Source organism: Zootoca vivipara, chromosome 6 (assembly GCF_965207765.1).
Source record: "Zootoca vivipara chromosome 6, rZooViv2.hap1.1, whole genome shotgun sequence".
Classification (NCBI taxonomy): Eukaryota; Metazoa; Chordata; class Lepidosauria; order Squamata; family Lacertidae; genus Zootoca; species Zootoca vivipara.
This window is the reverse complement of record NC_142589.1, coordinates 63056486-63080098: the sequence shown is the minus strand read 5'-3', so window position 1 is coordinate 63080098 and position 23613 is coordinate 63056486. Positions and strand designations below refer to the sequence as shown.

Below are 23613 nucleotides of genomic sequence, written 5' to 3'. Positions count from 1 at the left end.
GCTGAGGCTCCAATACTTTGGCCACATCATGAGAAGAGAAGACTCCCTGGAAAAGACCCTGATGTTGGGAAAGATTGAGGGCACAAGGAGAAGGGGACGACAGAGGACGAGATGGCTGGACAGTGTTCTCGAAGCTACCAACATGAGTCTGACCAAACTGCGGGAGGCGGTGCAAGACAGGAGTGCCTCGCGTGCTCTGGTCCATGGGGTCACGAAGAGTCAGACACGACTAAACAACTAAACAACAACAACAATGCATGTTTATTCTGCAGTTAATTCTATCCAGTTCAATCCTGGTTACTTCCTAGCAAAGCGTGCATATGATTTGCAATTTGTTTCATCTTGATTCTTTCCCAGTCTTCTTGTGGCAAATAATATATACATGAAATATTAGATAGATAGATAGATAGATGATAGATAGATAGATGATAGATAGATAGATAGATAGATATAGACTCTCAGAAACAACATCCAAGTAATTTCCTCTACCCAAATACACACTTTTAAAAAGCTGGGTATGATTCTGTTAAACCTAACTGAAATGGACGTTGCGTTTTGATGACTTCACATTGTGCACAACTCAAGATAAAATTCAATACCTCTGGGGGCATACAAATGGATGGTGATAATGGGTAATGAGAAGCTTTACATTTACAGGGCTCATAATTTTTCAAAGAATCAAAGCCAATTAGGTGATAAGAATAGTCCAAAGGTTCCCTGTTTGAGTTTTTATGAATCGTTTTGCTAAATGAATAGTGTTTGTCCTAGGGAATTGCGGGGGGGGGGAGGGACTTGTCATGTCAGCCTGTGATTGCAAATCCCATCCCTACTAATAAGTATGTGCATATGTGGGCTTCTGTTAGTAATGTGCAGCTTTTTTTCAGGGGAAACTCACAGGAACTCCGTTCCGGCACCTCTCTGGTGGGCACTATTGCCATTCTAAGAGAACGAGGAAGGTGTTTGTGGTGAGCTCTGGCACCTCTCTTTCTAGAAAAATAGCACTGGGGTTGAGAGAGAAATCTGATCCAGTTTGCATTAAAAGACACAGAGAAGCTGAATTTGTTCTGCGCCGAGAAACAGAGTTGTGACTCCCCTGGAAACCTAATGGGGACACAAGATCTTTCAGTGTGTTAGTGCTCAGGACGCATATATGTATAGAGAAAAACATAAATCCTAAAGTATCAATCCAAGGCACTATGGAAAATTTTAACAGTGGCTCTCAACCTCCCAGCATTCAGGATACTGCTGCTGCTGCTCCCTCCCTGTGAAAGCTTGACAGAGCCTACTAATGGGCACCCCAACCCCACCACCCTGCAACCCCCCCTTGCTGTTAAGGTCTAACCTCTTACCTCTGGCACTCTCTCAGACCACAGCCATCACACTGTTTTAGAAATGTACCTTTTCCAGTGCTTGCATATATTTTCAGGGATGCATCATAGCGAGAAAGGCAGGGGGACCACCTATAAATCTGATTTTATTATCCTGAAACCGCTTTGAGAACCATTATGGCTGAAGACTGCAAATAAATAACCAAGGTAAACAACTCTGAGCACAGCCTTTTCTTTAAAGGAAATAAGAAACAAGTTGCTATATTTCACTGTGCCTCTGCTTCTGGGGGGGAGGGTCCAGCACATACTGTACATTCTTTGCTCAGCTTTGCCAAACACAGCCAATGAACTCGCGCAACAAGAACACACTGCCTCCATATCATCCGATATGAAGCTCCCAGGTTCAATAGCTTTAGCTAGAGTAATATTAAGTATTTGTTACTAGGATGGTGGTAAGTTCCTGCCTGCCTAGGACTCTGGGTTAGCACTGCTGTGAAGAGTGGTTTCATGAGTACATGTGTTGGTTTTTATCTTGGACAGTTGGGGAAACAGAGAAGATATGTAGCGGGAGGAGATTCTTTTCTTTTTTACATTATGCATAAATTTTCACTTTTGCAAACTACCCAGAAAAGCCGCTTTGAAATATTTCAATTAAACAAAATTTCCAGTAGAATAATGTTATAAAAGCAGTAGCTGACAGATATTACAGCAGCCTTCCCCAAGCTTGGTGCCATCCAGACGCTGTTGAACTAAAACTCCCCAAAATCACTGACCACAAGCCATGTTCGCTGGGGATGATGGGAGTCGGGAGTCCGAAATATCAAAGGCACGAGATGAAAGAAGGGCGGCTTACAACATTGCAGCTATAATCAAAGTTACCCCCAAATGCGCAGAAGTACAAACTGTTCAATAACAAAACACAAAATGCGTTCCACAAATATTTCATTTTATTTTAGAGGCGTCTTCCCCCGTTGTGCTCGCAGCCTTTCCACAGCAAGGGGTGTTCTTTGTTTTTCCAGGGAGGCAGCTGAGAAGTGGACTCTTAGAAGGATCCACTCTTTAATGCACAGGCAACTTCCAATGAAGTCCAACATCTGTTGGGTTCAGCGTTAATAAGTCAGCTGCTCCAACGCAACTCCCCTACCGGAAACTCACCCGCAAGAACGAGCGTGAAGGAGACCCACCCCAACTCTCTTGTGCAAGACGTTAACATCATGACTCAAGTGTCTTGACATCTGCATAAGACTCTGACCTTTTAGAGTGATCTGGCTTAAACAATATTGGGTGGAGGGAGAAAGAAGTCACACTTTGTGAAGTAGACCCAAGTTCCACTGGACATTCCACTTTTGGTGCAGCCTTTAAGAACAAATATACAGGACCGGCAGGTACTGAAAAAGGATCTTTGTGGGCTTAGAATAAGGATAATCAACCAAAAGCAGGTTGTACAGAAGGGGGGGGGGAATAGAAAGAAAACCCCACCATCATTTGAAGGTGTCCTTAACCTTACACAGTTACATACGAAGCAGATCCCTGCAGCTTGAGCTTGCTAGTATCTCATGTATATATTTATACTATTTCCGCAGCAAGTCTAAAAGGTCCAGGTATCTGAGCCAAGCATCACCCATCGTGACAATAGGCTGTTTAGGTCTGGAGCAGATCTCCCACTTCAGCAGCTCCATTTGAAGAAAAGAGAGAGGGAAAGAGTCCTGGCTCCCAATGCGACCACAGGCAGCCTCCTCTTCTCCAGCAACTCCTCCCACAAGAGAAACGCTATCAAGGCAGCTCCTTGGAGATCAGCCATCAGATCCTAATGTGATGGAACAAATGAGAAGGGGTGGGGGCACAGGGGGGGGGAAACACTTCACCAGGCAAGAGAACAGACAGCAGGGGGAGCACCGAGCTCAGCCAAAATGGCAGATCTGTAACAGCGACTTCTCCCTTGCTTTCCTCAGCGCTGGAAACAACTTCACCTGGAAAACCAGGAAGGTGCAACTTGTTTTAATTTGTGAATGGCTGGATTTCATGACATGCATGTGTCGGCACTGCCAGCTTCACCATTCACATCTTTATTTGCAGACCTCTTTAATTTGAAAATTTAGGGGTTTTAATTTCAGAATTAGAGCAACTTAGACATCTTAGCACCTTGCTCCCTGCGCCCTAGTTAGGCAGGCAGGCATCATGAAATGTGACCGGCTCTCTATTGCCAGAACCTATGCACCATTGCATCTTATCAAACATACGCCACATCAGGTGCCGTGCCATTGCATGTCACTCCCTGAATGCTGTTAAATATGAAACATCAAATAAAATAATCAATACATGGTAACATCCAAGATGTGAGGCATTTGGGCACCAAATTAGATACCCAATTTTGCAGAAGAGAAGAATTAAATTGTTGGGAACAAGACCACCTCAGCTCTAAGCTGGCCATTCTCAAGTTACAAGTGGCCCTTTCTCCTTCTTTCTGAAAAATGAGGAAAAGTTAAGTTTGCAGCACAGTTCATACTAGCTCCATCCAACAGTGTTCAGTGCAGCTTATTCCCAGGTGACTTACTTCTGAGAAGACATGCAAAAGACAGTTGTCAGGCAGCAGTCCTATACTCACCTACTTACAGAGCGATCCTAAGCATGTCTACCGAGACGTTCCCTGCTGAATTCAATAGAACATACTTCTGAAGAGGTATGGTTAAAAATGTGCTGAATCTTTGAATTCAGCGGGGTTCTCTCCTGAGTAACTGGGTATATAGCATTGCAGCCTTAATTTCTGAACAGATGTTTATCAGGCCTGGGAACCAGCGCCCCTCTAGTTGTTCTCTGACTCCAACTCACACCATCGCTTGTAGGAGCTGATGGGGGTAGAGTCCAACAACATTGGGAGGGGGGCAACAGGTTGTGCACCTGATGTATATGATTACAGTGTTAAAGCCTCAAACCAGTTCTAATGTTAAGATTTGCACTCATGGGGGTGTCTAATGGCCAGCCAAAACTACAATGGAAACTAACAAACATATATATACAGTATATATAATACAGAGTCCTACAAGACAGATATGCAGACTTGTGGAGGGAGTTCAGCAATGCCGCATCAGAGACTATAATTTACAATGGAGTTTTATCATGGGCTTCTTTCAGCCATCTTGGCTGAGAAATGGGGTATAAATCTAATTTAAGAATTAGTACCTCTCTCTCCTGAACATGAGTGAAAGGAACCGGGTACTTTCAAAGGAGATGTCAAGAGTTCGGGCCCAGAATGGTTGAGCCGTGATTCAGAACAGTCTCTCTGTGTGTGTTTTGATGGAAATCACACTCTCTCTTTCCCCCTCCCAGCCCGTTTTAGACCTTATATAAAAAATTCCTTAGAAGCACAGAGATTTCTAGACATTCTGTGGTATGAAAAAAGGTAATCGCAACCAATTATCATTAATTGCATGGTCTGTTGGTGGGTTCTTGTTGTTTGGGACAGCTAAAAAGGTATCCAAGAGGAGATCATGGCATTTTGCAGTAAACCTTATCCCTTTTCTCCCAGCCCATCATCTGAAAAGCAAAATGAAAACCTGAGGTGACACTCCTGCTGAGACATCTCTTGAGAATAAGACACTGTTTCCACCCCCACGTGGAGGACCAAATCCTGTAAATGTCCAGTGTTTGTTTAGACACTTCTTCTCACACAGTGCATATGCCGTTTCGTGGGTGGACAGATGCACTCCAGGAAGGGGAAGAGCAAGACCCACTTCTGGGATATTCACACAGATTATATCCTATTACTCAGGGAAGGAAAACTTACCTAGGCCCTTCAGATATGGCTCGACTCCATCAGCCCCAGGCAGCACAGTCAGTGGTCAGAGATGATGGAGTTGTAGTCCAGCAACATAATCTGGAGGGCAACAGTTCCCTGTTCCTCCTGTAACTTCTGTGCTATCACTTGGGATGGTGTGTTCTATGCCTTGGTTTTTTTAAAAAACAAAACCACCGCTACCACCCCAAAAAACTTGTGCTAAGACTTGAAATACTACAAGCTGACCTGCATAATTTTGCAAACCTGCCTGATTCTACCTAACTTATTTGAACTTTGCTATAATGGGGAAGGCTCAGGGTGCTGCAGCCCCCACCTCACAAACCACTGGAAACTTAAGTTTGCAATTCCCCAGGCTCCTAAGACTGCAGCATCCGTTGTGCACATGTTTTCAAGCAAACTAAGAAACCTACTTGCTTGCTTTTCTCTCTCTTTTAAAAACAGACTATTTTTCTGGGAGGCCAAATTCAGTGGCTTTTAGTTGCGTCTGTGGGGTTGCACAAGCACACACCACCACGGGGGAAACTGGTCTTGTTTAAAGTGGGGCTCTTCGTTACTCCTGTTCTTTCCACCCATTAAACACCTCCCACAGCCTGAACAGTACACAAGTTAAAGAACAAGTTGAAGACTTCAGATGCATAGCTGTCAGCCCTCCCTTTTTTGCAGGAAACTCCCTTATTCCAGATGCGTTCACTAATGGGAAATAACTGATTAGTGCAACAGAAGCAAGTATAGGTCCTCGTGCAATTGCAGGCTCTGCACAATAATGACCAACAGGCTACTGGTTCATTCACCTTAGAGGGTGGGAACGACAACTCACACATAGCAGGGTGTGCCTACCAGCTGAATTGAGGCTGAAATTTTACGCCCTAACAATTTTGTGCCCAGGGCAATTGCCCCTGTGCCCCCCCCCACACACTAGTAGGCTTGAGGTTGCAGCCAGCCAATCAACCTGCTCCTTGCATTTCCAGGAGCAAAAAGGGTTAAGTTATTAAACCACTATCAAGTGGCTCCCCAGCTGCCTCAGATCCACCCTTTCTGCAACAGCTTTGAGTTTGTTGCTTGTGGGAGAACCAGATTTTGCCTAAGGCAGGATGCCCACCCCCCGCCCGCCCACCCCAATGCACTGCTCATCTTAGGCTACTCTTGGAAAGATGCATGACTGTTTTGGGGTAGGGATTTCTCACCAAGGGAGACCCAAGCCTCGGGTAACACTGCAGAAGGAAGACCGCAAGCAACACCACTACTGGAGCCCCAGAGAAATCAAACTCCCACAAGCTTTAATGAAGAAGTCAGGATCACAAGTCTGTGCCCCAGTTGGCATACAACACTCGGCTAGTCTCCCTCTCTCCTTCCTCCCCCCACTTGCCAAGAAAGGCTCCAGGACTACAAAAGTCACACGGAAACACACAAAAGGCACAGCAAGAACACACAGAATTCATTCCTCAGCTGGTGGGAGGAGAGCAGAGAAGGCAGCTGGTTAGAGAGCACCCCCATAATTCATTTGCTATGGGTCTGCAGGCTTTTGGACTTGGCAGTGGTGCCACCAAAGAAGGGTTTTAGGGAGACATCAGATACGGAAAGGCTGGCTTACCATATTTTGACATAACCTATGTTACTGTGGAAAGAGATGGGGGAGAATAAGACCAAGGTCTAACAATACCTAGCTGCACCACTGAGATTTGGGGGCAAAGGAGGAGGAGGAAAAGGAAGATGAAAGCAGCCCATACATTTCTGATATTTCGAATCACTATGAGTTTGTGCCAGTTGCTATTGTTTTATGGGTTACCTTATAGTGCTTGTTGTATGATTATATGTACTAATGTTTGTCCGTTTTTAAGGCTACTATTATGGTGAGCCACTTTGAGCTCCACAATGCTCTTAGAAAAGTGGAATACAAATATCAAATATCAACTCAAACTAAAAAAATCTCCCATCCTGGCAGCAGACCTGCCAGTGGTTTGGAAATGTTGTTGCTAAGCAGATTCCCAAGGAAACCTAAAATGGCTGCTGACACTGATCGGTTCTGATTGAGATTACCCTCCTCCCAATGACGCAGTGCTCAACCCCTGAGTCCCAGTAGCAGCCAGTCACTTAAATGATAGGGGAAGGAACCCCATTTTGCTATTGGGAGATTCTGAGAGCAGAGGTTGCTATAGGGGTCTGCTATATTACAAAAAGCAACCATAGATCCCAGGGCTCAGTGGCAGAACACCTGATCTGAATGCAGAAGGTCCCAGATTCCATCTCCAGTTTAAAGAACCAGGTCAGTAGCAATGGGGAAGACCTCTGCCCAGGACCCTGGAGAGTCACTGCCAGTCAGAGTAGACAATACTGGTCTAGATGGACATATAGGCCCAATCTGCACGATAATGCTTTAAATATGATACTGCTTTAAATGTATCATACCGCTTCTCCCTCCCATAAGAATTCTGACAAGTGAGGTTTGTTAAGGGGGCTGAGAGTTGTTAGGAGACCCCCTATTCCCTTCACAGAACTACAATTACCAGAGTTCCTTGGGAAGAGGGGTTGATTGTTAAACCACTATGGGAACTGTATCATCAGAGGAAGCCATGACCATTTATAGGGGTATAGCGGGCGGTGCTTTAAATCTGTGGTGCAGATAACACTTAAGTATACCTAGGATTGCAACCTAAACGATCCGCTTCCACCTATGAATGAGCTTGTGTGGTGGCTAACAAATGATGGCTAATTAGGCTATCAATTTATTGTACATCTCCTTGGGTATTCCACAGCAAGGCACGGCTTGACAAGTTTCATAAATAAGATTTGAAGGTGCAAAAGGGAGCATAGGAAGAACTCTCCAAGAATCAGGATGTTACACCCAGCTAGTCACCTGGAGGCACTTATTTTTGTATTTGGTTTTTTTAATGTGTAAAGTTTTTTTTTAATGTTTAGGATGATTTTTTGTTTTCTTGTTATTATGCTTCTTTAAATGTGGATCAGAATTGAAGTTGTGTCTGTTTCTCATTTGTACTGCTTGATAGTTTGTAAGGTTTTACTTGATTCTTTAAGGCAGGTTACAAAACTGCTAAGAGATTGTTTCCTTTGCAAATGTGAAGCGGTATAGGAATTATTTAAATAAATACATAAATAAATAAAAACTTTAAAAGCCCCTCTTAGTATGTGCAAGGAAATAAGGCTCATGAGCCCATTGTTAAATGTAATCAAGTTCCCATAAATGTAAAAAACATGGCGTTGCATCCAACCAAGTTACACCCAGAGAAGACCCATTAAAACCAATGGAGCTACGTTAGTCATGCTCATAAATGTTAATAGGACTACTCTGAGTAGGAATACCACCAACTACAACCCACGATTTATTATTTCCTGGTGTGTACTTGTTTTTAAATATAAGCCACTTTTTAAAGCTTTTCTTGGGGTGGGGAGGAGAAAAGAACTCAAAGCAACAGAGCATAATAATACCACATTTTAACTAAGGGCGTCAAAGTCTTCGCCCCCCCCCCCCCGTGAGCAGCTATTTCTCAATTGAACAGCTACAAAAAAAAAGAAGGGGGAAAAGGAGAGGAAAAAGAGGTGGAAAGCCAGCTGGGAATAGAATCCAGTAGTCACCATGGTGACTCCACAGCTTCGTATTTTCGATCCTTTATTTTCTCAGCCACACCACAGGGAAGCCATGGGCCCAGCAGAGGGAGAAGAGGCCTTGCTTCTGAGCAGGATGTACTGGGACACCCCCACATAATACACTTGCCACATGAGAGCTCCTTGAAGTTTCGCCACTAGAGGGACAAACTAATCCCAGGGCGGGCAGAATTCAGGCTTATTTATTTATTTACTCTGACTCCTAAGGTCCAACCTGAGGTGCAAAATGTTGTCATACGTACCATGCATTAAAAGCACAATACCCACCCATCCCCAGCCGAAGTGTAGTTAAATATGCTGGGAATTGTAGTTCTGTGAGGGGGTAAACTACACTTCCCAGAATTCTGGGTGGTGGGGAGAAAATGTGCTTTAAATGTGTGATGTGTACCCAGCCTAAGAATGCCTCTGAGCAGATGTGATCAGTACCAGAAGCGAGCTCACAATTTCCTTCACAGAAAAAAAATCCACTTCTGGTTGGTTCCCACCCCACCCCCAAATTTCAGCAACGCCTTTTTATTTTTTTTTATTTTTTATTTGGAAGGGAGGTGAGCTTTTAAGGTGTTGCTGTTGTTAAGACAATTGGGAATCAAAAACCCTTGCTGGCCTACCACAATTCACCCATAGATCTACCAGTCTGCATGCTTCTGAACACATGTGCAACAGTTAGCAGGGGAAACTCACTAGGGCGATGGGAGCTTTCCCCTAGATTTTGTGTGTGTGTTGCTGGGGCAAGGGGGGGGAGTTTCATAGGGGCTTTTTTAGGGGGTGATAGTGGTGACTGGTTCCTGTTAAGAACAGGGCTGCTTGCACACTATACAGCACATTCAAAGCACATCTTCTTCCTCAAAGGATTCTGGGTACTGCAGTTAACCCCTCACAGGGTTACCATTCGCAGCAACCTCACAAACCAACTACAGCACCCAGAATTCGGGGTGGGGTGGGGAGGCACTTCAAATGTGCTTTAAAGCAGCGGCATACCTTGGGGTCTCAAATTTCAGCCATGCCACGAGACGCCAAAATGTGGTGCCCCCACGCCTCTCATGCACCAGTCTAAATAATTGTTGCGCCGCCCCACAAGGCTCTGCGACCAGTTCGACTGAACCGAACCGGCCGCACTCCCCTAAATTGAAAGGTATAGCATGCAAGCAGCCTGGTAGGGTGACCAACGGCAGGTAGAGCCAGTGACAGGTGGAGCAAACCGATTCTAGTTTTGTTGCAACCCTCCTCCCTGCTCATTTCTACAAGGCGATACTGAGACTAAGGAGGAAGCTGACAGTCTCAGGCACTCCCTGGACCGCTTGTTAAGTGCAAAGACAGGCAGGTGGAGCTTGGCTGAGGGCACACTGAGGTCGGTGGGGCAGTGCCCCATTTGCCCTCACAGACCAGCCTCCAGTGGTGGGAGAGGGAAGGATTTTACCACAGTCCCTGCGACCTATATTCTCTGTAGCAACTTCCCCAACCTCCTGTACTAGGTATTCATTTTAAAAACATCAAGAAGTACCTGCACACTACATAATTAACGGGATGCGTTGTTTTGACCCTAAGGAAAAGGGCTGGAGGAGTTAGAATTTGCACACAGATGAAAGTGGAGCTGCTGTTCGGTTGTTTTTATCTCCTGACCCAATTTCCCCCTCCCGTCTCCCCATCTCTCTTTTCTTATTGGCTATGCTGGCAAGTAGATTCTACGCCACTCAGTGTGCAATTTCTGTGTCCCCCAGTTTTTCTCCGCCAGTTGGTGGAAAAACCTTTGAGATTCAGCTGCTCTCTCGTGGCAAATGTAACATGTGGTCATGCTCTCAGGCAAAAAAAAATAAGGGGTGGGGAGCAGAGGAGGGAGAGAGGCAGACTCTGGTCAGCTCTGAATAGCTCATCTCCACTGCTCATCCCTGCCCTAGGGAAGGCCCATAGTTTCAAAAGCAAACAGGAGCTGGTTGTTTGCACATTCCCGTTACACACACAATCGATCAGAAAGTTAACAGTATTCAGTTCAAAGCAGTCCCTGTTCTCCATCCATCCCTCTGCTGAAAACAGGAAAAGGGAAAAGCACGAGGTAAGCAGGATCCCCAGAGACAGTTTTATGCCTTCAGCAGAAGCCAGGAGTTAACGATTTCCCTGGGCTGTACCACTACAGCATGGAAGAGAAGGATGCACATCTGAATATTCCTGCATATATATAATCACCGGCACATGAAAAACTAAAAGGCCAGGGATTTCAAGGTAGCTTTCTCTGAAGACATGCTACATTTCTCTGTGCAAGGAGGAACAGTCAAACATGCAAGCTCCTCGCGGCAGGCTAATGTTCTATGGTCCAGGAAAAGATGCTGCTGAATGCATAAAAACAGGCCCATAATAGCCTTTCTTGGCTCTGAGGAAAGAGCCCCACAAAGGGAGCGGGTCTAAGAGAAGGTGCGTAGGTTTTCCTGGTTCCAGAGACAGCCCATTACTTCCCACTGTTCTTTCACACACAGCTACACCTACTGCTGGTTGTCCTCTCTGACGACAGGCAGCGTGCAAGGGAGATACAAAAAAAAAAGGGTGGGGAGATGGCAATTGGGGACATGACGTTAGAGACAATATCAAAGCACAATGCCCCTTTAAACACGCCCAATACACACATTTCTGGTAGAGAGTCACTGATACGCCAAGTAAATAGAAGGTTCCCCTTGGCTAGCATTAGTGCTCAGGTTAACAGGGTCTGGAGAGGAATGGACGTAATAGAGCTATGGCAAAATTACTGTACAAGCTTTAGTTTGGAGCCAAGGATACAGTTAAGAACACAGAAGCAGCATGGACCAAGTTAAGGGAGAATAAGGTGTTAAGAGATTTGTACTTTATGCTCCAGATTAAGATGGGGGCTACCCCCAGAAGAGCAGAGCTCCTGTTCCCTTTAAAGAACGCTGAACTTTCAGCAAGGACAGTTCTCCTCATAAATGCAGCACTATTTGTTTTTTTTTTGTCGGGAGGGGAGATACACCTGCCTTTCAGAGTTTTGAAAAATGACAGGAACAATGGGTTCATCCAAATTACCTTTTGTGCAGTGTTAATAGGCACGGTTCTGGGCTTTAAAGCCCCATGTCTGAAAGTTTGTTTGTTTGCTTGTTTGTTTGTCCCAGTGCTTTCCCTGGGAAAACCTGCATTTCACCGCTGAATAGCTCGGTTTTCTGCAAATTGCCATTTGCTCTGATTCAGCAGTAAAACCTGGGTTTTCCTGGGAAAAGCCATAGGGGGGAAAAACTCCACCCAGACACAAAGCTTTAAAGCGCAGGCCTGTGCCTGGAAAGTACGGTGCAAAAGATAGCCTGAATGAGCCCAATGTTCTATTGGGAATAGAATCAAGCTAGGTCTAAGCAATTTGTTACACAAACAGAAATAAAAGAGTGAGAGGAACGCTGCAAACAAAAAACAGCAGCAATCACTGTTTGGTTGACATCCCAGCCGCCCCTAATAGCGGCAGCTTTCCCCAGTGCTGGAATGCCAAACAAACCCCTCTCTCTAGGTGCCTGAAAAATTACGATTTAGGGCAGGAATCAACACGAGCAAATGCACCCACGGTCAAAATTTGGGGATCACGCATGGCTGCAATCATCAAGGAAGTTAAGCCCCAATAGCTAGGCTTCTGGGGTGATTTTGCCAGACTGGCTTTGGAAGTGAGCCAGCTGCCTAAGGATGTTTTAAAAGCTGGAAAAGGAACATTGGCAGGCTTTGGCTCGCACAGCTTTTTATTTATTTAAAAAGCTGAAAATACGGTCCAAGGCTTTGGGCAAAGGGATACAACTGTCTTATCTTGCCTCAAATTCTTCCTCCATGGCCCCCAATAATGTGTTCCTAGCTGGCCCGCTGCTTAAACTGAGCCTTGACTGAGAAGAGATCCAAAACTGGGGCAAAAAGATTCAACTAAGACCTAGCCAAGTTTGCTGAGGGAAGTTTAAGCACCCTTTCCTATACAGAGGTATTTTTCTTTACGTATATCCAACTTCAAAGCAGAACACATTGGCTGTGTACACACCATACATTTAAAGCACATTGCTTCCCGCAAATAATCCTGGGGACTTTAGTTTACCCCTCACTGAGCTACACTTCCCAGCACCCCTAACAAACTACAGTCCCCAGGATTATTGGAGGGGGGGAGAGTCATGTGCTTTAAGAGTATGGTGTGTGTGCAGCCATTGCTGCCTCCTGAGGCAATGACCAAAATGGTACCACCACACTCATTCAGAAGCCAACTGGACTTTCAACTGAATGGGGTTGGACTGGATGGCCCTTGTGGTCTCTTCTAACTCTATGATTCTATGAATTTTACTTGAACACTGGTGACTTGTCCAGCTTACCGCAGGACAGCAGGCTAGCTGGGCATGCAGGCCAGGCTCCGTTACAGACACAGTTCTGGCCTCTCAACCCGTCATCACCACTGCCAGCCCCCAAGCACCTGCCGCCTGAGGCAGTCACTTCATTCCATAACAGGCCCTGCCCAACTGGCTTCCTAACACATGCAACTGAAGCAAAAGATGATGCTCATGCCATAATCCACACATGACTATGTCAGTGGATTACCTGTGTAGGAGAAAGCATCATTGAGTGAAGCAGGCTTAAAGACATATTTTGATCCCACACTCTCCTATGAGAGGTGGGTGGGAGGAAAGAAAGAAAGAAAGAGAATCAAGGACAGATTGAGAGGAGGAGAACCCAGCTGGTGATTCTCTGAAAGGATCTGTTGGAGAAAGAGATGGCAGCAGAAGATACAGATGAGAAACCCAGAAATATTGTTGGGCGCATGCAAGGAGGAGAGTCTCTCACAGAACATTTGAAATTTCCTTTAACACTGACCAAAGGTTACACACAGCAGGGATGTAGAGCTATTTGGCTAGGGTTTTGTTCACCACCTGCCAACAAAAGTATAACGCACTTTGAGTAGGGCAAACCACAAGTTACAGCTTTCGCAATTTAGCAAAGTATGCTCAAACTGTCCTCTCGTTATGTGGATGAAACATCAGTCCCAAAGGTGTACTCTCAGTCTGGGGTTGGTTCGCCACAGACAACACTTTCACTCTCTCCCCCTCCAGCTATTTGCCCTCTGAAAGTGCTGCATACAGTAAACAGCACCAACTTCACAGGTAAATATCAGCTTGTGGGAAGGTGTCACTAGGAAAATGGCACAAGGCCCCATTCTGGTGTGAGGCCTTGATGTGGATTAGGAGAGTTCTAAATAGGAGGGCCATGCTATTACTATATTTAGTTCCTTTATTTTTATTGCATAATTTAATTTTCTCCATGTGTTTTGCTTTTTTTTGTAATTGGTTTCTATACCAATTTTTGAAGCCTGCCCTTCCTCCCAAAGGAGCCCAGCTCATGCACACTTTTCAAAAAGCATTGTACCTCCACTGATGAAGGCAGCATGCCTCTGATTGCCAGTGGCTGGTAACCGCAAGTGGGGAGGGCTCTGTTGCGCTCAGGTCCTGTTTGCAGACTTCCCTGAGAACAGGATGCTGGACTTAGATGGGCCACTGGTTTAATCCAGCAAAGCTATTCTTATGTCCAGAGAGAAACCATTCCCTGCTGCAGACAGTGGGCTTCCATGAATTGGAGGACAATGAAAATAGCAACCCAGGGGAATGAGAAAGCTAATAAAAACCAGTGACCCTAGGTGTGTGAAAGTAGCCACGGATGTCACACACACCTCAGTGTTTTAAGGCATGTTCACACATTACACTGAACACAAGTGCAAGCTGTTTCTACACAGGCGCATGTATTTGCATAAAGCAGCTCAGCTACTGCGTACATAGACTGCACACTTGTTGAATGCTACATGTGAATAACTGTATGAGTGTGCAGCTGAACTATTTGTGTTCACAGGTATGCAGACATTGAATGTAACATGTGAACGCCCCTACCTGCTGCCACTTTGGATCACCTAAAGAGGGCCGTAACCACGACACAGCCACAATGAATGTGAGAAAGATTTTTAAATAATAATTGAAATTTCAAAGCTTTGCTGCCCTTCTTAAAGATCCAGAGTCCTCATTTAAAGTGAGTCACTGTTTTGCGGCCAGGGGATAGAGGGAGAGAAAGCAGAACAAAGGAGGAAGATGACAGAGAAACCCAGAACTGCAGACAGCCGGTCATGGGGTTGGATACGAGAAGACTGCAAATATCTGTGTTGAGGAAAGAAACGAGCCTTCACTAAAAGTTAGGTGGTGTGAGCAGGCTGGAGCAGCCCCTTGCTCGGCACAGAGAGTACTGAGCTCAGTGGCATGTCAAACTGCCAGTCCTTGAACACAGTCAGTAGCATGTATGTGAGAATTGCACAGCAGCAACGGAGAGAAAAACTGAGTGCAAGGACACAGGAATAATGCGAAGGTGGGGAAGAGGGGAGGAAGGCTGTCAAGTGTAAGATCCCTCTATTTCTGTGTTTAGAGGGATATAAGAGCTGATATGCTGTTCTTTATCCCCCTAAAACGCATAGAAGACAAACTGGGGGTAGGGTGGGGAAATGAAGACAGCAAGAGAGCCTGAACAGCCATTTTGAAAACAAACAGGAAGTTACTGTGTGATACAAGATGGCCGACCATCATGAAGGCAGGGTTTGCATCCCACTGGATGTTCTCGGTCTTCATGTGTGAGTAGTCAGTTCCAGTAACTTTCCCACTAACACCACCCCATTGTCTTATTTTATTTAATGAATATAGTTTCTTAACTGCCCTGGGCCACATCCACACCATAATTTAAAACACCAGCATACCACCACTTTTACAGTCATGGCTCCTCCCTGTCTCAAAGCATCCTGGGAATGGTCATTTGTTAAAGGTGCTTAGAGGTAGGAGCTCTAATTTCCTAAGCTCCCTAACAAGAGCGGTTGACAGTTAAACCACTCAAAAATTGAGTTCTGTTAGTTCCTAGCAACTCTTAGCACCCTTAATAAACTACACTTCCCAGGATTCTTTGGGGGAAGCCATGACAAAGAAGTATAATAGTGCTTTAAGTGTACAGTTTTGATGTTACCCTGGTCTAAACTATTATAGCTTGGGCACCAAATGAAAAACAACAAAAGGCCCTGAGGCATCTTAAAGACCATCAAACATATTATGGGCAGGCACTTTTGTGCACCAAGTTCATGCCATAATAAAGCTGTCGGTCTCTGAAGATGCCACAGACTAAACATAGCAAAGCAATTGCTTTGGAAACTACCCCAAAATGAAGATCAGAATGTTCTTACGGACAGACCATCTCCCTCTCTGCTTCTCAGAGGACAACACATCCCCCCCCCCAAAAAAAACCCTGCTCCCAGCTGCTTGTAGGGAACTTACAGTGTCTGATAGGTGCTGTCCTTTGCCTTGAGGAATTTCACCACGAAAAATACAACGGCTTGGAGGCTGAGCACCAGGATGATTCCCCCGATGAAGCTGGCAGAGTCAAATCCTGGTGGGTGGAACTCCGGGGAGTCAGTTAGTGGAGGGCTGGTCGTTGTGCCTAGGGGGAGACAAAGCAAGCGGGTTGTGAAGGTAACTGGCAAAAAGGGAAAAGGCTGCAGCTTAGTGTGGGAAGAGTACCTGCTTTGTATGCAGAAGACACCCCTGCACAAAAATACTAGTCCATGAACTCACTATTACTGGCCCCTCCAGATTGAGTGGGGTTTTTTGGGGTGTGTGGGGTGTGTGTGTATTTTGTATTGTATTGTTTATACAATAATATTTAAGCATTTATAGATTGCACTTTTCATAAAAATGCCACAAGGCTGTACACGACACACAAAATTACAACAAGACTTTGTTTTCATATACAGGTTCCGAAGACGGAGTAATGATTTGTTCCGTCATAAAAAAAAAAACCCAGCTAACAACTTCAGCCACCTTTGAGCAGTCTCACATGCGCTTCTATGTACCAACTACACAGCAGCAGCCCCTCCAACACAGTGAAGATGAACCTGTGTGCACAATGGAGAGCAGTCCCGGAGTAAGGTATCAGTACTGTACTAACTTTAAAGAGAGCTCTTGAGTTTGAGCTGACGAAGACCTATATGGAGGCTTGGCCACAGAACATATAACTCCTCTGCTCAGAGATCTGTGCTAGTTGCTGATTTGCCAAGCTCAAGGTGTTACTATTACTGTCTGGAGGCGTTTGGAGGATGGATGGTAGCTAACGGATTGAGGGTGAATCCCGAGAAGAAAGAAGTACTGTTTTGGTGGGGCAGGAGGCTGGCAGGTATGGGGGGCTCCCCGGTCCTGAATGGAGTAACTGTGCCCCTGAAGGACCAGGTGCGCAGCCTGGGAGTCATTTTGGACTCACAGCTGTCCATGGAGGCGCAAGTTAATTCTGTATCCAGGGTGGCTGTCTACCAGCTCCATCTGGTATGCCGGCTGAGACTCCACCTGCTTGCACACTGTTTTCCCAGAGTGGTACATACTTTTGGTTATCTCCAGAATTTCCTGCAGCGTACAGGAGGTACCAATCCCCCTGCAAGTCTTATGATTATCTGTTGCACAGAAATTCCAACAGCCTCTGCAGCCTAAATTTCCTGCTTTCGCAAAAAAACTCCCCCTAGCAATGTTAATGGGTCACAGTCAAAAATCCCATTAACGAAAAATTCATGCTTTCCTGATGGTGAAAGAGATTAGGTGGCTGAGGCAGGCAGTGTCTGAAATGGCACCTCCTGGCCAACCATACACCTCACTTTACAAGATGTAAGGATCAAAAAGCATCATTTTGTTGCAAGCTTCTTCTTCTTCTTCTTTTCTTTCTTTCTTTTTTCTTTTTGTCTTCCACCATGCCACACTAGTCAGCTCATGTACAGGTCGTATTGCAAAGGCTTAGCTGCTAGAACTTAAACCTTCGCTCCACGGACTGCGCATTCACCATCCAGCCAAGTGTTTCGCATCTCCATCACAAAAGCAGATACGCAATGCTGCAGCATTGCTACTGAAGGGGTGTACTTTGCAAGGAAACAGAGGAAGCAGTTAAACACAGTGTGGGCAAGACTGGTGTGGAAGCCGAAAAACAGGAGCCTTCGCTCACGCAGAGATAAATGAGTGCATACAACTTCCCGTCGGGAGCCTGCGCTGGATCAATAATTCACAAGGATTCAGGATAGAGTTACTCACTTTAATTAGCCCAAAGCTCTTCAATTCTTGCTCTTCTTTTCGGCAGGAAGATTCATTCTCCCTGAGAACACACACATCCATCTCTCCTTCGCTTCTTTATTAGCTAATTTTCCCCTTTCCGTTCCTTTGGCCTGCCTTGTTAAGCTTTCTCATCCAAGCCAGCAACGGTGTACAGCAAGAGCTTGGCAGTAGCAAAAGGATCTGTTTTATTTTATTAAAGCCCCTTAATTGTCACCTGAAATAGTGATGGGGTGGGGCAACAGGAGAAGTCTTGCTCTCTTCTAAATTGCTGCTAAAAGCACAGTCATTTTTCAAAGGTGAGGTCTGAATGACCCTCCATGTAGGATTGGGAACATGTTGTGGGCTTGTAGGTGGTAAGATTTGGAGCTACATTCTAAGCAGAATCTGAACTGAATCTGAATAATAATAATAATAATAATAATAATAATAATAATAATTTATTAGTTATTCCCCAGCCACTCTGGGCGGCTTCCAACGAAGTATTAAAATACAATAATTAATCAAATATTAAAAGCTTCCCTAAACAGGGCTGCCTTCAGGTGTCTTCTAAAAGTCCAAATTGTTGGAGAAGCACACTTTACCCTGGATACAATCACACTAAGACTCTGGGTTTAGGAAAATAAGAAAGCTAACATTTATTATTGGAAATAGGTGTTTGATAGGAAAGATCCTAGTTCTACTTAGGCCAGGTATAGGCAACCTTGGCTCTCCAGGTGTTTTGGAACTACAACTCCCATGATCCCTAGCTAACAGGGCCAGTGGTCAGGGATCATGGGAGTTGTAGTTCTAAAACATCTGGAGAGCCAAGGTTGCCTATGCCTGCAATAAGCCATGTTTGCTCTCACGTCTCAAGGTAAGCTTTGGTCCTGTTCCCCGAGTGACAAGTGGGGTTTACCACAAGAGAAGGGCTCGCTAAGGAAAACAGCGCCTGGAGCACATATGACCACCGAGAAGCTGCTCTGCATTCCCCACTTGGAGATGCTCATCATGGCAAAGGTTCTTCTTTCTTGCACTAGCTCACCAACATTCAACCCCCCCCCCTTTCTTCAATCCGCAAAATGTAAGGAGAATCACACTTACCAAGTGTGATGATCTCATGCTCCTTAGTGGATGGCTTTGGAGGCTCTTTGGTGGTTGGCTGTGGAGGTTGCTTGGTGGTTGTTTCGGATGCTAAGAAAAGAACCATCATTAGCAGGGGGGGAAGTCAACCCACACCTCTTTCCTACAAGAAAAATTTCCTACCACACATTGCACTATCCAAGCAGATCATCACATTAGAGAAGCACACTCAGGGTTATGCATACTCGGTGACAAGAAAAGCCACACTCCATTTATATAAAGTAGAATAAAATTAGAGCAAACTAATAAAAAAAAGTAGTCATTGAAATACCTGAAGGGAAGAAGGCAAAGATTTGTTATCTACTGCCCCAAAAGACAGAGCTAGATCTTAATAAAGACCATCTTGCCTGTGTCAAGATACAATCGCCTCCCAAAGTCTGCACTTTCTGGAAACTACTGAACATGTTAGGACAAGCTTTCATAGCTGAATAAATGGATATTTGCCATGAGCGAGTATTTTGTATTGTTTCAATTTTGTTTTAGATGCACCTGCATTTTGTGATTTAACTATTTATTTATTTATTGCTGTTTTTATTTAGACATCTGTAGAACATGAATAAATAGACGTAAACGGCTGTTAACATCAATAGCTAGGAATGAACCCTTACATACCTTGCGGCAAGAAATTCCACAAAGATGCCTGATAACTTGGGAAAAATTGCTGCCCATAAGGGCAGCCTGTATTGGATCAGATGGGCAAATGGTTTGAAGAGGACTCCTCCAGCTGGTCATGTGAAAGTGCCCTATATGCCAGAGATAAAGAACCTGTGGCCCTCCAGATTAGGGAGTCTCCCCCCCCCCCAGCTACTTTTCTGATCCTTCAGGGAGGAAGTGCCACCCCACCCAGAACAGGACGTCTCCCTAGTTCTTTCTTGCTTCTGTATCAAGAGTCAGAAGCAAGAAAAATGTTTGAGGTGGTCCTGATGATCAGGTTCCAGGATGAACAGGCAGAGGCAAAGGTCCTGAGGCAGATGATGAGGCCTAACGGACAGCATGGTGATCAGTGGTTGGGCAGGAAAGCATTACCTTCACAGCTGGTAGTGACATTGTAAAAGTGACACTTCTCCTTGGCTGGCTCTCCCTTCACAACACAGCTACCGGAACCTTAGGATAGAGGAAAGAAACCAAGTCACATTGAAAATCCTGCAAGTCCCCCCCCCCACACCATTTCCCCCAGGCTACGCAACCAGAAACAAAGTGAAAGGCAAGACCTATTCTGGGGTTCACATCACGTGACTGGCATCATGTGCCATGTCTGCTGGCTCCTCTCCCGCCCCTGAACGTTGGGTGAAGGTCTGGAGAGAGGAGTCACACATAGATTACTAGCCAACGAGACGTCCTCCAGATGTTGCTGAACTACAACTCCCGTCATCCCTGAACATTGGCCATGCTGGCTGGGGCTGATGGGAGTTGCAGTCCAACAACGCTTGGAGGCTGCCATGTTGGCTACCCTCCAGGGTCACACCCACACCATATGGCTTCCTCCAAAGAATCCTAGGAACTGCAGCTTGTTGCAGGTCCTGGCCACATAGACCTACAATTCTAAACACTCTTAACATGACCCCATGTTAAATTGGTCTAAGAATGCTTCAAATGCATGGCGCAGGTGGGACCTTAGGCTCCGGGTGCAATTTAGAATCCTGCTTGCGTAGAGCGCTCTCAGGTCATCTGATTTTCCCCCTCCCCAACAGGTGTGGAAGACAGGGCTGATGCAGATGCAAGAGACGGTGTGGGGAGCTAAGGAGGCATCACCCTGCTACCCTCCTCACCACACAATTGTGATGGCAAGAAGGAAGCATACCTGGAAAGGGATGCTACAGTCAACAGCAAGCATAATTTAACGCAGGAGTGAGTGAGTGAGTGAGTAAGTAAGTAAGTAAGTAAATAAAACAACAACAGCAGCAGCAGCAGCAGCAACAACAACAACAATATCCTGCCCATCTGACTGGATTGCCCCAGCCACTCTGGGCGGCTTCCAACAAATATAAAAGCATAATAAAACATAAAACATTAAAAACTTCCTCATACAGGGACACACAGTTGTATTAACTAAATAGTGAAGAATGTGGAGTGGGGAATTAGCACCAGAGGAAACCTGACAACCCAAACCTTTGCTGAAAGAAGGATCCACTCTAGAGTTTGCTGGGTGGGAGATGCAACTACTATCCAAGACCCCTTCACCTGAGATCAGGGGTGGGGAACCTTTGGCCCTCCAGACAGGGGCAAAGGAAGGCTAACCGGCACCCAGTGCTGGGTGTCGGGGGAGGGGACAGCCCGGTGGCACAGGCGCTTGCAGAGTACGTACGATGCATGTGCACCGCCGCTACATATTGCGCATGTGCATGCGCCGTACGTAGCATGCACAGTACATAGCAGCACGGCGCATGCACCGCTGTTTGCCGGCGGCACTGTTTGAGCGCCATATGGTCGGTGGTGGGATTTCGGCGGCTCGTGCTGCCGCGCCCAGGGGTGGCAGGGCGAACCCCCCGCAAGGTGCCTTCTTGTCACCCCCCTTAGAGATGGCACCTGGGGGGCACCGCCCCACCACCATTGGCTATACTTCCTGGGACTGTTTGAGCTACATGGACCAAATATCTGACTCAGTATAAGGCAGCTTCTTGTGCTGGGGAGCGGTCGTCGCTCAATGGCTGAGGCTGAGCATCTGCTCTGCATGCAGAATGCCCCGGGTTCTTTCCTCAGCATCTCAGTCTGGGAAAGAACACAGTCTGGGTTCCCGGAGAACAGCTGCCGGTCAGTGTGGACAATGTTGAGGTGGATGGACCAATGGTCTGACTGGGCATAAGGCAGGTTCCTATGCTAACCAAAACTCTCCCACCCCAGTCCACATCTTTTGCCTCTCCCTTCTTCCACCTGCTGTAGCAAGTAGGGCTCCAGGTAGTCTGCATACCTGAGGGCAGGTAGCAGCGAGGAAATGGGCAGAACACCCCACCCCCTGTTCCTTCTCCGTACGAAGATAAGCACTTTGGCAGGAGCTTTCAGGACAACGTTGTGAGATGGGAGTTTGTTTCTGAACCAGCAGAGAGAAGAAGGCTGTATTCTTTGTGGCTCCCATCTATCTATCCCCCTGGGGATGGCAGTCATGGCAACAAACGAAGTACACAAACCGACACAGATGCAGAGCTTGAGGCGATTCCGCTCAGAGGGGTAGCCACAAACTCCCAGCAAAATGGAAGGAGGGATTTCCAAGTATCAGCCAGGGCATAGACCTTAAAGTAGCAAGGTCCTTTGCCTTTTGCATTCAAGCAGACAGGCAGAAGGCAGAAGGCCATGGAAAGGATGTAAGAAGAGTCCTGCTGGATCAGGCCTAAGGCATCCTTCCCCTACTTGTGACTCCCAGTGACTTTTATTCAGAGGCATATTGCCTCTTGCACATCCAGCAAGCCAGGGACTGAGTGGTCCTTGGAGAAGGTGTCAACCGGCGAAGCGCAAGCCAGATGCGCCAGAGATTCTGGCACCTCCAGTGAGAAGAAGCTGGTGGTCCCATTGGAAAGCCAGAACCAGCCAGAGAAGAGAGTGGATATGAGAGAGAGTGGCTTCCTAACATCTTGGTAATGTGTAAGGTGGAGTGGCCCTTGCAGACTGCTCAGGGGAACAAAGGGAAACGGTCAGGCTATTTCTCCATCTAGTCCAGTATTGTCTATCCAGGTCTCAGAAAAGGGCCTTTCCCATCATCTGGTTGGTGCCAAATCCTTTTAACAAGAGATTGTAGGGTTTCAACCTTGAGACCTTCTGCATGCAAGGCCTGGTCCTAGGGTATGGTCTGAAGGCCCACAAAGCCACCAGCTAAGCAGGTTTGGGTCCGGTCAGTGCCTGGATGGGTGACCACCTGGAAATTACATTGTCTTGGTTTCAGTGATGCATGAGATATACATATTTAGGGCTGCCAGACATCCGGGTTCTCCCAGACACGTCTGGGAATCGCTCTGCAAAATGGCGTCCGGGCAGATTTTTGCTGAATAGGCAAAATGTCCTGGAAAACCTGGATGTATGGCAAGTTGGTCTAGTTAAAAAAAAATCTTTAAAAATCAAAGAAAAGTCCCAAAATGATTTGGGGGGGCACTCTACAACTTCGATTTTCACTTTGGAGATATACACAGCATCTCCACTTCATGTATGAAGAGACGTTCAGGTGCCGGAAGAGCTTGACGCAGCTCCTGCTCCCCCCCCCCCGATGACCTCCACCCACCCTCTCTGGCTCTCCAACTGCCTGCCCCTTACTCCCAAACGATTTCTTCTCTTCCTGGGACCCTGAAGAGCTGCTGAGTAGACAATATTGAGCTGAATAAGTAACCACAGTGCAATGTCAGAGCACATGCATCATCCATTGAAAAGAGGTGGCAGGTGATGGTAAGTCAGAGCAGACAATACTGAGCTAGGTGAGCAAATCATTGGACCTGGCAGCATTATGTAGCACACACACCACAATGGAATTCTTCGACCATCTGGGGGAGAAGAGGGAAGCCATTACAAAAACTCAAAGCACTGGGAGGATAAGGCAAGCAAACGGAATTACTTCAGACAAGTATGTTCCACTTTGCAGAGAACGTGTAGAATTGGGCCACTCTTTGCAAGGTGTATGAACTGTAGAATTGGGCCACCTCTTTGCAAGGTGTAT

At 46.0% G+C, this 23613-nt stretch overlaps 1 protein-coding gene across 5 annotated transcripts in view; it reads right to left on the bottom strand.

The window, feature by feature from the left end:
* Nucleotides 1-2253: 2253 nt before the first annotated feature.
* Nucleotides 2254-23613, bottom strand: part of CD164L2 (CD164 molecule like 2) — a 37306-nt gene continuing 15946 nt past the window's right edge. For 2 of the 5 annotated variants that reach the window (XM_035119310.3, XM_035119316.3), the window contains exons 3-6: nucleotides 20004-20081; nucleotides 18939-19028; nucleotides 16047-16209; nucleotides 13549-14894 (exon numbers count right to left, since the gene is read on the bottom strand). In XM_035119310.3, coding sequence (XP_034975201.3) covers nucleotides 14765-14894; nucleotides 16047-16209; nucleotides 18939-19028; nucleotides 20004-20081 — 461 coding nt within the window. In that variant the 3' untranslated portion in view covers nucleotides 13549-14764. Of the gene's footprint in view, nucleotides 3299-8743; nucleotides 11239-13548; nucleotides 14895-16046; nucleotides 16210-18938; nucleotides 19029-20003; nucleotides 20082-23613 lie in introns of those variants that run through there. The other 3 variants (XM_035119312.3, XM_088672392.1, XM_035119311.3) reach the window with 3 other exon arrangements.